Source organism: Rousettus aegyptiacus, unplaced genomic scaffold (assembly GCF_014176215.1).
Source record: "Rousettus aegyptiacus isolate mRouAeg1 unplaced genomic scaffold, mRouAeg1.p scaffold_m13_p_15, whole genome shotgun sequence".
Classification (NCBI taxonomy): Eukaryota; Metazoa; Chordata; class Mammalia; order Chiroptera; family Pteropodidae; genus Rousettus; species Rousettus aegyptiacus.
Genome location: NW_023416290.1, coordinates 38,620,406 through 38,635,099, shown reverse-complemented (window position 1 = coordinate 38,635,099; position 14,694 = coordinate 38,620,406). Strand labels below are relative to the sequence as shown.

At 39.7% G+C, this 14,694-nt stretch overlaps 1 protein-coding gene across 1 annotated transcript; it reads left to right on the top strand.

Moving 5' to 3' along the window:
* The first annotated feature begins 4,479 nt into the window (after nucleotides 1-4,479).
* On the top strand, nucleotides 4,480-13,925 carry ABRA (actin binding Rho activating protein). Its single transcript, XM_016147452.2, has 2 exons — nucleotides 4,480-5,255; nucleotides 12,579-13,925. Exons 1-2 carry the CDS (start codon nucleotides 4,588-4,590, stop codon nucleotides 13,054-13,056), a joined length of 1,146 nt encoding a protein of 381 aa, XP_016002938.1. The 5' UTR covers nucleotides 4,480-4,587; the 3' UTR covers nucleotides 13,057-13,925.
* The last annotated feature ends 769 nt before the right edge of the window (nucleotides 13,926-14,694 follow it).

The window sequence follows — 14,694 nt, the reverse complement described above, 5'->3', positions numbered from 1 at the left end:
GAGATCACCGAGGAAGTGAGTGTAAATTGAGCAACGAAGAGGACCCAGGATGAGCCTTGCACATTCCAACTTAGGGCACTGGGGAGGAGAGCACGAACAAGCAGAGGAGACTGAGAGGGAGCAGCCAGTGATATAGGAGGAAGACCGAGAGAGAGCCTTGTTCTGGAAGTTGAGTGAAGAAAGCATTTGAAGGAGGAGTGAGATTCCTAAAGTGTCAAATGATGCTTTGCAGACACTGTCTCATATAAACATGATAACAACACAGGGGGAAGTAATATCATTGCTATTCAGACATGGCAATTGAGTCTCAGAGAACTTGACTAACTCCTCCAAGGGTACACAGATTCTGAAAGGAGATTCAGAAGGCCAAATCAATCTGCCTGGACCCATACCTGGGCTACTTGTCACTACACTCGTGGAACCTGCATGTTGAGTGTCTGCTGGACCCACACACAGCACTCAAGAAGCTGGAACCACGGTTCTCAACCCTGAGGACATGTTAGATGCAAGTGGTGCCCAGACCTCACCCAAGACCTGTCTCCAGAGACAGCACTTCGCCATCTATAGTTTTCAAAACTCCACAAGTGATCACAATGTGATTCATGATCCCAGAGTGACCCTCAGTGATCGTAAACTGCTGAGCTCTATGTTCCAGGAAGTTCTAGGAAAGAGTCTGTGCTCAAGTCTTTGCTTCTCACCACCAAGTAACTGAGACCTCACCTAACCTTATCAGGCTGAGGGAAACCTTTAGACATGGCCTTACAAGCCTCACTATAAATTATCTTAAAATAAAACACTATAAATAAGCTTTGCCTTGCAGTCTCCAGTCCCTACAAGTGACTTCACTTGACCCTCCCACCTGAAGACTCACCCCTGCCATGGGCCTGGCATTGGTCCTGTCCTTGGTCAAGCAGAATTATATAAGGAGCTTTAATTATCTAACTCCATGACTCAACATCAAAATATTAACAATAACCAATATTGAGAGTCTGCACGAGCCACACACAGTGTTAAGTGCTTTACATGTGTTGACTCCTTTAATGCTCCCATGAGGTAAATGCTCTGATAATACTTATTTTAAAGATAAAGAAACTGAGTCATAGGGAAAGTAAATAGTATGCCCTAAGTCTGTGAACCAGCAGAGCCTGGATTTTCACCTGGTCCTGCCTGACCCCAGCATCCATATTCCTGGTTACTTCTACCACTGGACACCTCTACATGTGTGACCCTGAGCTTCCTCAACTTACGGTAGAAATGCTTTCTTCTCACCACAAATAATCTCCTTCCTCTGTCGTCTGCTGGCTTATGTCACCTCCCTATGTATATGACTTAAATTGAGACCTCTAGATCATCCCGGACCCCCACCACCCACGGCAACTAGTTGGCCCCCATGACCTTTCAATGGTATCTTTAGTGGCTCTCAAATCGTTCTTTCTCCTTTCAGATCCTCATTTGGCTCTTAGCAATATTATTTTTAGCAACTGCTGTAAACAGTCTTCCTATCCTAGTCTTATCTTTTTCAAATCCAAACCCCACTTTTCTGGTTATAGATTTGACCATTTGGTAGCACACATTTAATCACATCGGGGCTTAAAAATCCTTCGGTGATGCAATGAGTTCTATTTGATAAAACACAAAACATGGATTCCTTACCCAGATGTTCTTCACAGTGTAGCTCCAACTTACTTCTTCAAAGGCCTGTCCTGCTGCTTCCTGGCAATGTGTCCTTGTCCCATAAGCACGGTATGTTCTTCTGTAAAGGTCATAAACTGAGACCCCAAAACAGAATTTGGCCCAAAGACATGCTACACTGTGTTGATTACTATCGTGGATGTACAGGAGAGACTGTGTGTGTGTGTGTGTGTGTGTGTATGTGTGTGTGTATTAACTGTCACCTTTTAAAGAGTTGGGAGAGTTCATGTAAAAATCCACATCTCTAACTTCTCTTGAAAGTTATTTTACCATCCTGTGTGGTGTTCCCAACCCAACTCACCTGCACATTTAAGTGACCTGCATGACCCTGTAGGCATTTGAGTTTGTGATCTTTATTCTGGACCATTAGAAGGTCTCTAAGGGTACCTACTGTGTGTCTTTGTGCCTTCGAAACTTTGTTCCTATTGTTTCTTCAGATTAGAGTAACTCGTCTCCACCTGGCAAAGTTCTTCTTATCTTTTAAGGACCAGATAAAGGATTACCATTTCTGTGAACTCTTCCCAACAAAATCAGTCACACTTTGCTCAGTGATCCCATAAGCTTTATTTTTCTAATGTAGCTCTCTCCAAACTATTAAAGGCAGTCAAATGTATGTCTTCTCCTGGCTCATCGGGGGAAACCTTAAAAGTGAGTCCTGTTTTGTTCAGCTTTATACCCTCTCCCACTTTGTATACCGTCATTCCTCATGCATTGTGTACATTCCACAAAGATGGAGTAAATGGAGTTGAAATCAGAAGCTTTTTTTTTTGTTCTCCATTAGCTACTTCTTACTTTACTAGACCTTCATTTTTAAGACTTTATTTTTAGCTTTTAGACTGTCTTATAAAGTAGAATACTACACTCTGAAGAATCTAGTTCTAGGTCGAAAAAGAAGATATAACATTTGTATAGTAATCAAAAGATGCACGGTTGGTAGCACACAGCCCCTGCTTTAGGGAAGGAAAGCTTACTCTCTTCTGGAGAAGTATGAATGAAGAACCACAGTTGCCATGGAAGCAAAATCTCAAAAGGAATAACCAGATTCTTTTAGGAGCTACTTCTGTTTTCTTGCCAAGACTGTCTGCTGACAGCCCCAGGCCCCAGGCAGCTGACTGCAATGCTGGTTAATAAGTGAAAGACTAATACCGTTTTTCTGTCTCCATTTGTTCTCCCTCTACCAGAACTGAATGTGGAGCAGGTGTGGGCAGGGAAGCAGACAAATCCCTTTGAAAATCATCAATTAGCCTGATGCTGGGTTGAGCTTATGGGCGTCTCTGAGGAACCCATTCCTTCCCAAGGTGTTCCAGGCAGGATCCAAGGGAATAAGAATAGGAGCCCAACGGTCTGCAGTGCATCTACATTCCAAGAAAGAATGCCAAAAGTTTCAAACTCAGATTTAAATCTTTGTTCGTAACAGTTTTCTTTCTTTGTGACCCGATTTTCTCTTAATTAATCAAGTGCGATTTTGTTTCTGTGTCCTCGGACCTCAGTTAACATTATCAGATAATGTCGAACTCTGAAACACATCTGACAGATTTCTAGATAGAGTATTAAATCATCTCCCAAATTGTTTTAATCTTAGAAGGTAAACGGCCTACGTGATGAAAAATTGACATTATTTTTTTTTTCCAAAATAAATTGGTCACACCCTCAGAAGTAATTAACTTTCATATCGATTTTTATGCTCTTAGCGATTTTCAATTAGTATGGTTAACTGCCTGTCAAGATTGGAGGAAAGGATACAGTATGAAACTCTATAGAACTGCTGTACAAAAAAAAAATGCTATTTGTCTTACTTTAAGAAATTATTCAGTGCTGAGCTCTGAGCATCTTTATCTAGTTCAGTATATCTCATATATGGTTCTTTTTCTGTCCACGTGACCTATCTATTGGTCCTTTTTAAAAAGCTATATTTCAGTCTTTGTTCTGAGACTTGGAGGAGTGGCTTTCTCTGTATGTACCCAAAGGCCTGCCAAGGAAAGTCATGTTATTAAAAACAGAAGGTCAGACAGGGATTGTTTCTGATAACATTCCCTTACTTTGTCTTTAAATGGTCTTTTAAAATGAAATATTTGACAAGACTTATTGTAATAATAATCTATGAAATTTAATGTGTATAGATCATAATTTGAAATTTTAAAATATAATTGTACCAAAATTTTGACCCTCATCTTATTATTTTAATATGACTTGTCTATACAATAATGTGAATCTGGGACTAGAGCAGGTGGCCCTTGTCACCCCCTTTATCTAGGCCTCAATGTCCTCATCTAGAAAATGAAGGTTGATGAGGTGATGTGCGTGGTCTACATTGAACAGGGTTGAAGATAAAAGAAAAAGGCAGCTTAAGGACCTTTGATAACTAGGGTGGAAAGAGGCACAAGCTTTGAATAAGACAGATTTGGGTTTGAATCTCAGAGAGCATTAGCCACAGGAAGTAAGATTTTACTGTACTCAGTTATAAAATGGGACCAATTAAGAGCTATACTGAAGGCTATTGAGGTTTAAATGAGAAGACTCTCATAATGTTCCCAGCACAGTTTGTACACATATTTTATGCTTCTATAAATGGTAGGGCCATATTTTAAGGTCAAGAAAAACATAAGGGTAAACACATGATCAGATCTAGTAATTTCTACTCTGGCACTTGGAGAAGAAAGGGAGTGAGCATATCACTGTCCTTTACCAGCAGAGAGGTCCCTCTGCTGTGATGAAACTGGAGCCGGCAGGGTTTAAAAAAAGAACACGATCAGGGGGAAGGCACCAGCTCTTGGCGAGAAACGCTGAACATAGCTTCTACCGTCACCAAACCTGTTTCCCATCCCACTCCCTGCCTCTATTTAAATCCCGGGCACGCCACGAGTCGGCACTATCAGCGGAGAAGAGAAGGGTAGCATGGCTCCGGGAGAAAAGGAAAGAGAGGAAGGGCCAGCTAAGAGTGCCCGGCGGAAGATCCACACGGCCACCCTGGTGATCAGCTTGGCCCGAGGCTGGCAGCAGTGGGCAAATGAGAACAGCACCAGGCAGGCCCAGGAGCCCACAGGCTGGCTGCCGGGAGGGACGGAGGACCCACCCGAAGATCTGAAACCAGTGATACACCCCACTCCCCACCAGAAAGCTCAGAGTGCCCCAGACTCTCCCTCCCAAAAGCCAGAGAAACATGGAGATGGACAGAGCTCAGAGGACGCGACTGAGGTCTCTCACATCAAAAGGAAAGAGGTGACCAAGACCATTGTCAGCAAAGCTTATGAGAGAGGAGGGGATGTGAGCCACCTGAGTCACAGATACGAGAACGACGGTGGCACACCTGGACCTGGACAGCCAGAGAATGACATTGACAGACTCCTCCACGGCCACGGCTCTCCGACGCGGAGGAGAAAATGCGGTAACCTGGTGTCTGAGCTGACCAAAGGCTGGAAGGAGATGGAGCAGGAGGAGCCCAAGTGGAGGAGTGACAGCATAGACACCGAGGACAGCGGCTACGAAGGGGAGGGCGAAGATAGGCCCGAGCAGGACGGAGAGCAGGTGGCCGCGGCCAGAATCAAACGGCCTGCGCCCTCCCAGTAAGTTCGAACGCGAATGCGTCCTTCACCTCCTGCTGCTGCTATTGAGCCAGCCGCCTTCCAGAACAGGAGAGCGGGGGAGTCCTACCAAAGTCAGATCGTGAGATTTCTTAAGTCCTACTAGAGACGGGGCAGGCAGCGGTCCCGCGGGCAGGGCAGGTCCCGGGGCTAGAGGGGCAGTGGCGAGCTCAGACAGGGGCCTTCGGTAGCCGGCCGGCACTATTTGGTTTCTCCTTTCTGTTCGAACTGAACACTCGAATTTTAATCTCAACAGAAATTAAACCACCAGAGAGAGAGAGAGAGAGAGAGAGAGAGAGAGAGAGAGAGAGGAGTAATTCGGGTAAATTTTTAAAATCGGTTCTCTAATGAGTAGCAGATTGGCTTATTTCTCTGCAGAGAAAAGTGCTTGCTGTTAGGTTGGAGAAACTTTTTCTTTGTCCCAAATCAGTCTAAATTATATCAGGAGACACATCTACCCAAAGAATGCCCATGGAACACAGGTTTCCAGGATCCGGTAAATGGGTGGGAAGCTGCTATCTGCCTGACAGCAGGCTCCAAAGTCAGATCCAAGTTTAAATGCCAGCTCTACCCAGACTACAGTTAACAATACTGTATTGATACTTGAAAGCTACTAAGAGAGTAAATCTTAAATATTACACACACACACACACACACACACACACACACACACACCCCTGATGATTTTTCTAAGCCCATTTCTTCTTTTGTAAAATGACAGCAATAGTAACCCTTTGCGAAAAATGCTACTGTATTGGGAGAAGTAAATGAGATTACAGCTGCCAGACACTTAGCACAATGCCCGCCACATATGATCAGTATATGGAAGCTGTTATTGTTCATACAGATTCTATTATTTAGCAATTTGTCAGACTCTCAGAAAAAAATTTGCCCTATTTGCAAACAAAACAGAAGTGCTATTAAAGCTGGGCAATTAAAATCCTAAAACATTTAGATTTAACTACACACACACACACACACACACACACACACACACACACACACACACGTGCGCTGACTCAGACTAACACATGTATTCACCCAAGGAGCTCACACTTTATTTCAAGACAGTAATTCCACCTCCACATAGTAGAAAGTCAGGAAATGTCACTCCACGACCACAGGATATCAAAATATAGGAAAAGTAACTGATGTGATGAATGATTCCCTCTGGGAGTAGTTAGACGTGTAGGTGTGCTTTTCAAGTTTTATGAAATAATTGGAAAGTAAAGAACAGAACTGGTTATCTAATTTTATTAGGAGCTGTCTTACATTTTGTGACTTTAAAGGTGTTTTTAAAGAATTAAAATACTATACTGCAAGCTTCTGAGAAAAATGAAATGGCAAACTAAGATAATTATAACAATCCATTAGGCATTTATTATGTGCTATGGGTATTTTACATGCTTTGTCCTTTTAACCGTTATAATTGTATGAAATAGGCGTTATCCCATTTTAGCAGTGAGAGAACTGAAGCTCAGTGGGGAAGTTTACCTAGCGAGTTAGTGACAACGCTGAGACGTTCCTGTCTCCAAATGCAAAGTTTTGAAACCAGACATGGCACAAACTCTCATGCAGTGCCTTTAGTATGTATTCAGAGATCTGGATTTGTGCTCTACTTCCATTAATATTGAAATTAATAATCAGAAATAACTTCTACCAGAATGTATGGAACCGCAGTCTAAATTCTGGCCTTATGGATGTATAGATGTGTGTGTACGTGTGTGTGTGTGTGTGTGTGTGTGTGTGTACATGCACGCATGCACATGCACACACACGATAGACATGCAATAAATAAAAAAGCACCCAATAGAATAAAACAGAATGGTACAATGAAGACCTTCCTGTCAGCACATTTCGAACTGGCCCGAGGTAGGGAGGTGAAGGTTGGGACCCATCTCCAGTGTGTGTACTCTTCTACGGCACTACCTCAGCACTTTTCATGTTTATTTATTCAACCCTCATGATGTTTTCCTCGGGGAGGTAAAATCACATCCACACTTGATAGAAACATGAGACAAAGAAATATTAGGGAATAGGCATAAGGTTGCACAGCCCATGGGTTTGAACGGAGGCATTCTGGCTGTAGAGCTCCTCTCCTGAGCACTACTCTGAACTCTCCCACCAGGAAGTGGGGACGTGCATTCAGGAATTCTCTCACAGTTGCTGAAATCAGGCACGTATGTGGACACCGTCTTAGTGTGACGGAAAGGTACTTAAGCTTTGAGAGACAGATTTGAATCGTGGTTATCTTGGCAAATCCTAGGTCTCTTTGTCTTCAGTTAAAAAATATATGGTAATTAGATTTATTTTGACATTAATTATGTAAAGCAATGGACCCAAGGGAGCTACTTAATAAGCTGTACTCATTATAATGCAGGGAGAGCCAGCCCTGGTGATCTCAACCCTACGAGATGGTAGGAACTTGGCTCTTAGGTTTGGCCCCGGGGGGAAGTGGGAATTAAATCTTTTCTTTTTCCTTCGGTTCCCTTCCCTCGGTCTTACAGTACATGGGGTACCAGAATGTTGTATGCAACAGCAGCTCTTAAGGTCATCAGTGATTCTAGCTGTGCTTAGGAAGCTTTAGGAGAAGCCTAATCAGACTTTTTGCCTGATGGGACTCTTAAATACAACTTGAGAAATGAACGTGGCATTATTGAGTAAGCCTACGTGAAAGAAGTTTTCACTTATTTTTAAACATCATTCTTTCCCCTAGCCACCAATAGGGAGAAAATTATGTATCATAAATATTTAAGTAGAAAGAGTTTTCTTAGTAGTTAAGATAATAGAAACAAACAAGTCATTTCTTTACTTACAGTGGTTTTGCTAACTGGGGTTTTACTATGAAAATGGTTTCTATTTTACACTTTATTTTTTTTAAATATTTGGTCTTTTGATTGTATAGCTTTATGATTTATTCAATCAAGTTCCTTTAGACAGAGAGAACTGGATCCCTCTCCCATCCAGAAATTGTAAAATATTAAAGAGCCAATAGCTCGTCCATCCTCTCCTATTCAGTCAAGATAATCGTGGTTGAGCATGGGGGAGTGGACATGCAGACATTAAGCAATGTATCTACACCACAGAGCTCGTAAGTGATGATGCTGGGAAGGTTGGTGCCAGAGCATGTGTTCTTATCCACCGTGGTAGACAGATCAGTAGAGAACAGACTCAAGAAATGAAATGGAGACCAAAGTGCCAGCCTAATTAATAGAATCTCAGTAACTCCCCAATTGTAGGGTTTTGGTGCATCTATATTGAAGGATGTTACTAGAAATGAATGCACAAGTATGACTCTCAATTCCGGAGTTTGGAACCCTTTCCTTGGACCCTGAGCAGAGTTATTAACCTGCAAGGAGAATCACAGGCTCTCAAACCTGGTTGATGACTGAACAGAGAGCAAAATTATTGATCAGAAATGTGGACCTGCCTTTTGAATGCAGTCCCCCTGCTTCTGATAAATGGGACCCTGTGGATGTCATGCTCCCATGACATCAAACCGGCTATACTTCCTGTGGAAAAGAGCAAGCAAAACAATGCGCAGAGAAGCAAATTCTCTCCCAGCACTTCCCTGAGTTGAAAAAAAAGTGGCAGAATTTTTTTGCTTTAGAGAAATGTTCCTGTACAATGAAGAAAAGGCTACCTCCATAGTAGAGTCTATGGAGGGGTGAGGGGTGTGTGTGTGGGGCGGGGGGGGGGGGGGACAAGAGCAGATCTCCACTTTCTTCATAAAAATCAAAGACTCCTCTAGGCTCCATGACATTTTGAAGCTGGTGATTCAGATAAAGGCTGTTTTCTGGGGAGAATGCTTCCAGCACCAGTGAACTTGGCTAGATTTGAAATACACCTTTTAGAACTTTTATTCAGTATGGGTATTTTTTCATATTTAATAATTTACACATATAATTATTACTCCAAGATGGTAAAGTTATGACACATTGGTTCCCATCATATAGCTAAAGGGCTTCATTCACATAAGAAAGCAACACTCAAACTGATGTCATTTTTAACACTGACAGTTAAGAAATAAATACATGTCAGAATTTATTTCAGTGAATGAACTGACTTTCAAGATAGAATGCTTGTAATGTTTAGTGGAATTAGGTACCTGCACATAACAGGACAAGGAAAACATCTACTGATTGGCCAATAGAAAATTTGTTTACTGATAAAAAGGAGTCTGAGTTAAATATTACTAACTTAAAGAATAGGCATGATGTCAGTCTTTGAATATTGCTCTGTTATCTATGAATTTATACTAGATTGTATAAAGCTCAATCTAAACTATTATGCACATTCTTGAAGAAAAAAACAACGGGATAAGCTGTTATATTCTTATATTCATTGACCAAGAAGCTACTTAGGATATAAGACTTTCTAATCCTTATTTAAACATTTTCAGATGTTTTAATTAAAAGTTGGAAATACAAAAATGATACAGAATATTTTATGATGGGAAAATAAAATATTCATTAAGGTATATTTCTTCCTGATAACATTTTTTATAACCATATTTTCTAATTCTTGCGTATAGGACCAATTTTTTTTTGTTTTTTTCTCCTGTTTTTGAAAATTATAATTTTACAATATAACAAATGAACATTAATATTTAGGTGCTTCTTTTAGTAGATAAATGATTTTCTTCAAAATTTATCACCTCATCAACCCCAACCCTTATTCCAAATGTCATAAAGTTTCAACACTCAGGGAATCTACATTCCTAATTAAAATTAGAAGGAAAAAAACTACATCAAAGAATCAAAAACCTATATAGCATACAGTTGAAACAAATGACCTCTGGATACTAATTTGACTATTTTTCTATTTTTTACTTTCTCTAAATTATAAAATCAATGTAATACCGAGATCACTTTTTTTTAAATAAAAAATTTAAATGTCACCTGGACATTTACATAAATATTTTCAGTTGTGCATACGCTATTGATTTCTTCAGCCTGGTGCAGACACATCTTACATAGTTGGAATCATACCATATACTCAAATTTGTATTATTTTCATGACTGTTTTTTAATAGTTTCTCATTATTTTTTTCATTATTAAATAGTTAATAGGTAACTAAAACAGCATCTGCCACAAGTATCATAAATACTTTTAAAAAAGAGTGGGAAAAGTGTCAAAGTGCCCAGAAGCTCCTTATGAGGATGTCATATGTTTTAGGCTGTAGGGCAGAACTATATTTGGTGCTCAGGGGACAAAAGGTATGCATTCATGAATCATGCTATTCTCTTTGCTTTCTTCTGAGATGTTTTGAGTCCCTTCTCCAGCAGGACGTCCCAGCCTCAAATCTGGTAGGACCTTTGGGTTCTGTCCTGACGGCCTTGGGCTTTTTACTGAAGGCTATCCCTGTCAAGGATTGCCAGGATTCTGAAGGAATACGGTGTTTGCTCTCTTTCGATAATGAGACTACACAGCCCATAATCTGAGCAGCTGAATGGGGCGGTCTGTGGAGAGGGAGGTGATGGTGAGGCCAAGCGGGACAGAGAAACCCATTCCAGTCACAGCGGCATAAGTACTAGCACTTTTCCATAAATGTATGATTGTTTAAAGTTGTAATAATTGTGTATAGGTTCTTGCATGCTGCTTTTTCTCAATTAACTTTGTCATAGACTTTTGTCCATGTGGCTACAAAGAATAGCAAGTGTTACAAGTAGCAGTGTATTCCTAGTTTGAATTCTATTGTAATAGTGAAACTGAATGCAGCAAGTGTAGGACTGTTAGAAACACAAACCATGGGAATTAATGAAAGTTCGCCATCTAGTGGATGCCATTCCTCTTTTGAAAACAATTCCAATGCAAACGTGTGCCTCCCATATCTGTTCCCTTCCTGCCTTCGGATAACCAGATTTCAGAAAGTGAGTTTGGATAGGGAGGAATACCCACATCTGACCTATTCCTGAGTCAGGAACAGCAAATTGTGAAATTTCGGGTAAGGGGGCCCTCTTGATTCAGGCGCGCCATTCACATAAGCATTTCAGTACTGCTCTCCATCTCCAAGCCCAATACTTTCAGACATGAGGCCACTCGGTGTTGGGGAGAAAGGAGAGCACATCACTTGTGAGCACGAGGAATACAAAGCTCTGACTTTTAGACAGTCTAAGAGATAACATTTTATTTGTGAAGACAAAGAAACCTGGGGGAAAAGTCTAGGAGATTAGAGATACAGAAATGCCAGTGAAAGCTTTTAAAGATAAATTTTGCCCATTTTAAAATTAGGCATGCAACCTCATGACACTATTGGTCTATTTCCAGTGCTGTTTTTTTTGTTTTGTTGTTTCTAAATAAAAAAATGCATTCCATATTGCAAGGACACAAACACACACACTTGAAACACACTCATCCATTTACAGACACTATACCCACATGACAGGTGGTATCATGGCCCAGTGGAAAGAGCATGGATTTTAGTCTCAGGTAGTTCGTGTTTGAATCCTGCCTCTGCCACTGGTTCAGAGCACTACTTAATAGAAGTGATATGCAGGCTCTAGACCCAGCTTAATTTTGGTTCAAATCCCAGCTCTGTTACTTATCAGTTTTGTGACTTGAAGCAAGTTACTTAACACCTTTGGCCTCAGTTTCCTAATCTGTGAAATGAGCATAGCAGTATCTACATCACAGAATGATCGTAGGAATGTTAGTAAAACATGTTTAGAAGGATGCTAGCACAAATTGTTCAATGTTACTCTTGCTAGCTAGTGTCTTATCTATACAATTTGATATTTTAAAATTTGTGGTACATCCCTGGTACTAGTACAAGCATACTCTCATTAAAAACCCATATATGAAAATCTATACAAGTCAATATTGCAATGTGTGCGTTATATATACAAGATTGCAATATATACATTGCAGTGTGTATACACACACATATGGAATATATGGGGAAATAACTGGTTTCGGAAGTCCTATCTAAAGTGTATCCCCCTAATACACTCACGATTCCAGTTCTGAGATGTTAACATGCAATTTAAGATACACATATTTGCATTACATTTATGCAAGGGAGCTTTTTCTTGAAATGGGGTTTAATATCATTATTTTATGGTGTTTAACATTACTATGTCCATAGAGAAAATAATCTAGGAGGACATATACCAAACTAAGAACAATAATAGGACTCTTATTTTTCTACTTTCATTTCTAATTTCTTTGTACGTGTTGATATTTCTTTTATACTGAAAAAAAAATTAGACACATAAGATGCATATGTGCAGGAAGTACAATGTGAAAAACACTTGCGTATTAAAAATCTTGATTCTTCACCCTCCCCCACCCCTTCTCATTTAGGGCAAATAGATACACAGGGAAACTCAACTGCAAGGCCCAAAGGAAATACAGCCAGGTGGACAGCCTGAAAGGAAGGTGGCAACAGTGGGCTGATCAGCACATCCAGTCCCAGAAGCTCAACCCTTTCAGCGAAGAATTTGATTATCAGCTGGCCATGTCCACCCGCCTGCGCAAAGGAGATGAAGGCTACGGCCGCCCCAAGGAGGGGACCAAAACTGCCGAAAGGGCCAAGCGAGCCGAGGAGCACATCTACAGAGAAATTATGGACATGTGCTTCATTATCCGCACGATGGCCCGCCACAGACGCGATGGCAAGATCCAAGTTACCTTCGGAGATCTGTTTGACAGATACGTTCGTATTTCAGATAAAGTCGTGGGCATTCTCATGCGCGCCAGGAAACACGGACTGGTTGACTTTGAAGGCGAGATGTTATGGCAAGGCCAGCATGACCATGTTTTGATTACTCTACTTGAGTGAACCTTCCACGAAAGCTGAACTTGACCCAACTCTCGTCTTAATGTTAAATGCTAACTTAGAAAAATTAAAATGCAAACTGTAATAAGTTAGTAAATATTAAATGATTTTTACGTAAAGGACTTTTTGGCACTCTGTTTCTGAGGAATTTTGAATATTTTGAGAAAGCCCACACATAAATTTTTGAAATTCCACTTCCCTTTTAGGCAAAGATATTTGGCTATTCACTGTAGGAATTTTTTTTTAATAGATCTTTAATTAAAAAGTTATTACATGTAAGAATACCGACTTTAGGTTAATACCAGCAGACTATATTATGTCATTTTTTCAGGAAAAAAAATTTCATTAAGTTTAAAACTAGTTTTCTAAAAGCTGGACTTTGCGCTATTATTTTTATCATAGCATCACTTACAAAATAGGAACACAAATAAAAAATTAAGTTTTCAAATAAAATGATGAAATTGCTCAAATTGCTCTATGGGCTTGTAATTTAGTAGGTTCCCAGTCAGCCGCACTTCTGTGGCATTTGCACAAATCACATACAAACAGACAGAGATCACTGGTGGTTTTAGAACCAACAGAGAAGGCAGTTATGTTTACCTTTGTCACCAAAGCAGAGGTGAGATCAGATTTACCTGCCTTTGTAGAGCTTCTTGTAGAAGTTTAATTTTTCTCAAAGACTTAGCAAATCATACTGCTGATATTTATATATCAATATAAAGTGAAGTGGAAATACAGAAAATTCTACAGTGAAGTGTTCATGTAGAAGAATCCGACAGAATCACTGGGAAATCAGATTTGAGACATTCTAATTTTCTTTATGCTCTAATAAACCTTATGAAATAGCTGAAAATACAAAACAGCAGTATTAGTTCTGCCAAAGTGAGAAAGTATAGTGTAATATGATGCCGAAGAGAGATTTGACACTAATCTATTTTTTTCTCAGATTTAACATGTCTTATATATTTCTAAAAACAAATTGAATAAAATGTGAGATTACAATCTATCTGAATTTAATACTATAGCTCCTTGGTGTTAAATACAGAAATTATGTCAAATTATGATACCTCAAAACAGACATAATTGTTAGGTGTTAGGTTTAATATAAAGTATAGATTAGGCTACTATAGAAATTACCCGTTTTCATGTATGATTCTTTCAAACTGAAAGTTCCAATAACTTCTTAAAGAAGATTTGTACATTTTTAATAGGTTTATTAAATTACAAATTATATAACCAATATTTCTAAGTATAATTTCATATAAGATGTACATTTCTATCATAACCATAAACCTGTCAAAATTTCAAAACATGGCACAAGAATAAAAGATATTTTCTTGTCTTTCCTGTTTATTTTTAGACTACTATTTTTAGGTTATATTCCGAATATCCCTTTTGTGTTTGAATTACAATAAAATTGTATATAGTACAACTTGGGTTACTTCTAGTCATCAGGAGAATATTTAGACCGAGGCTTCAAAAAAGTTACCTCATATTCAGCTCTGGACAATAATCGTTTATGCAGGCACTGACACAGATTATTCAAAGTTCAATTTGTTTGAATTTGAGGATGGAGTTAAAAAGTTGTCTTCTCTGAGAGCTTACATTAACTAACACCCTTTTGAATAAGGTGTGGCTGTG

Excerpts from the sequence above, each read along its gene's own strand:
- ABRA (XM_016147452.2), top strand. The coding sequence starts at position 4,588 with ATGGCTCCGGGAGAAAAGGAAAGAGAGGAAGGGCCAGCTAAGAGTGCC. Across the intron at positions 5,256-12,578 it reads AAACGGCCTGCGCCCTCCCA|GGCAAATAGATACACAGGGA; the intron begins GTAAGTTCGAAC and ends CTTCTCATTTAG.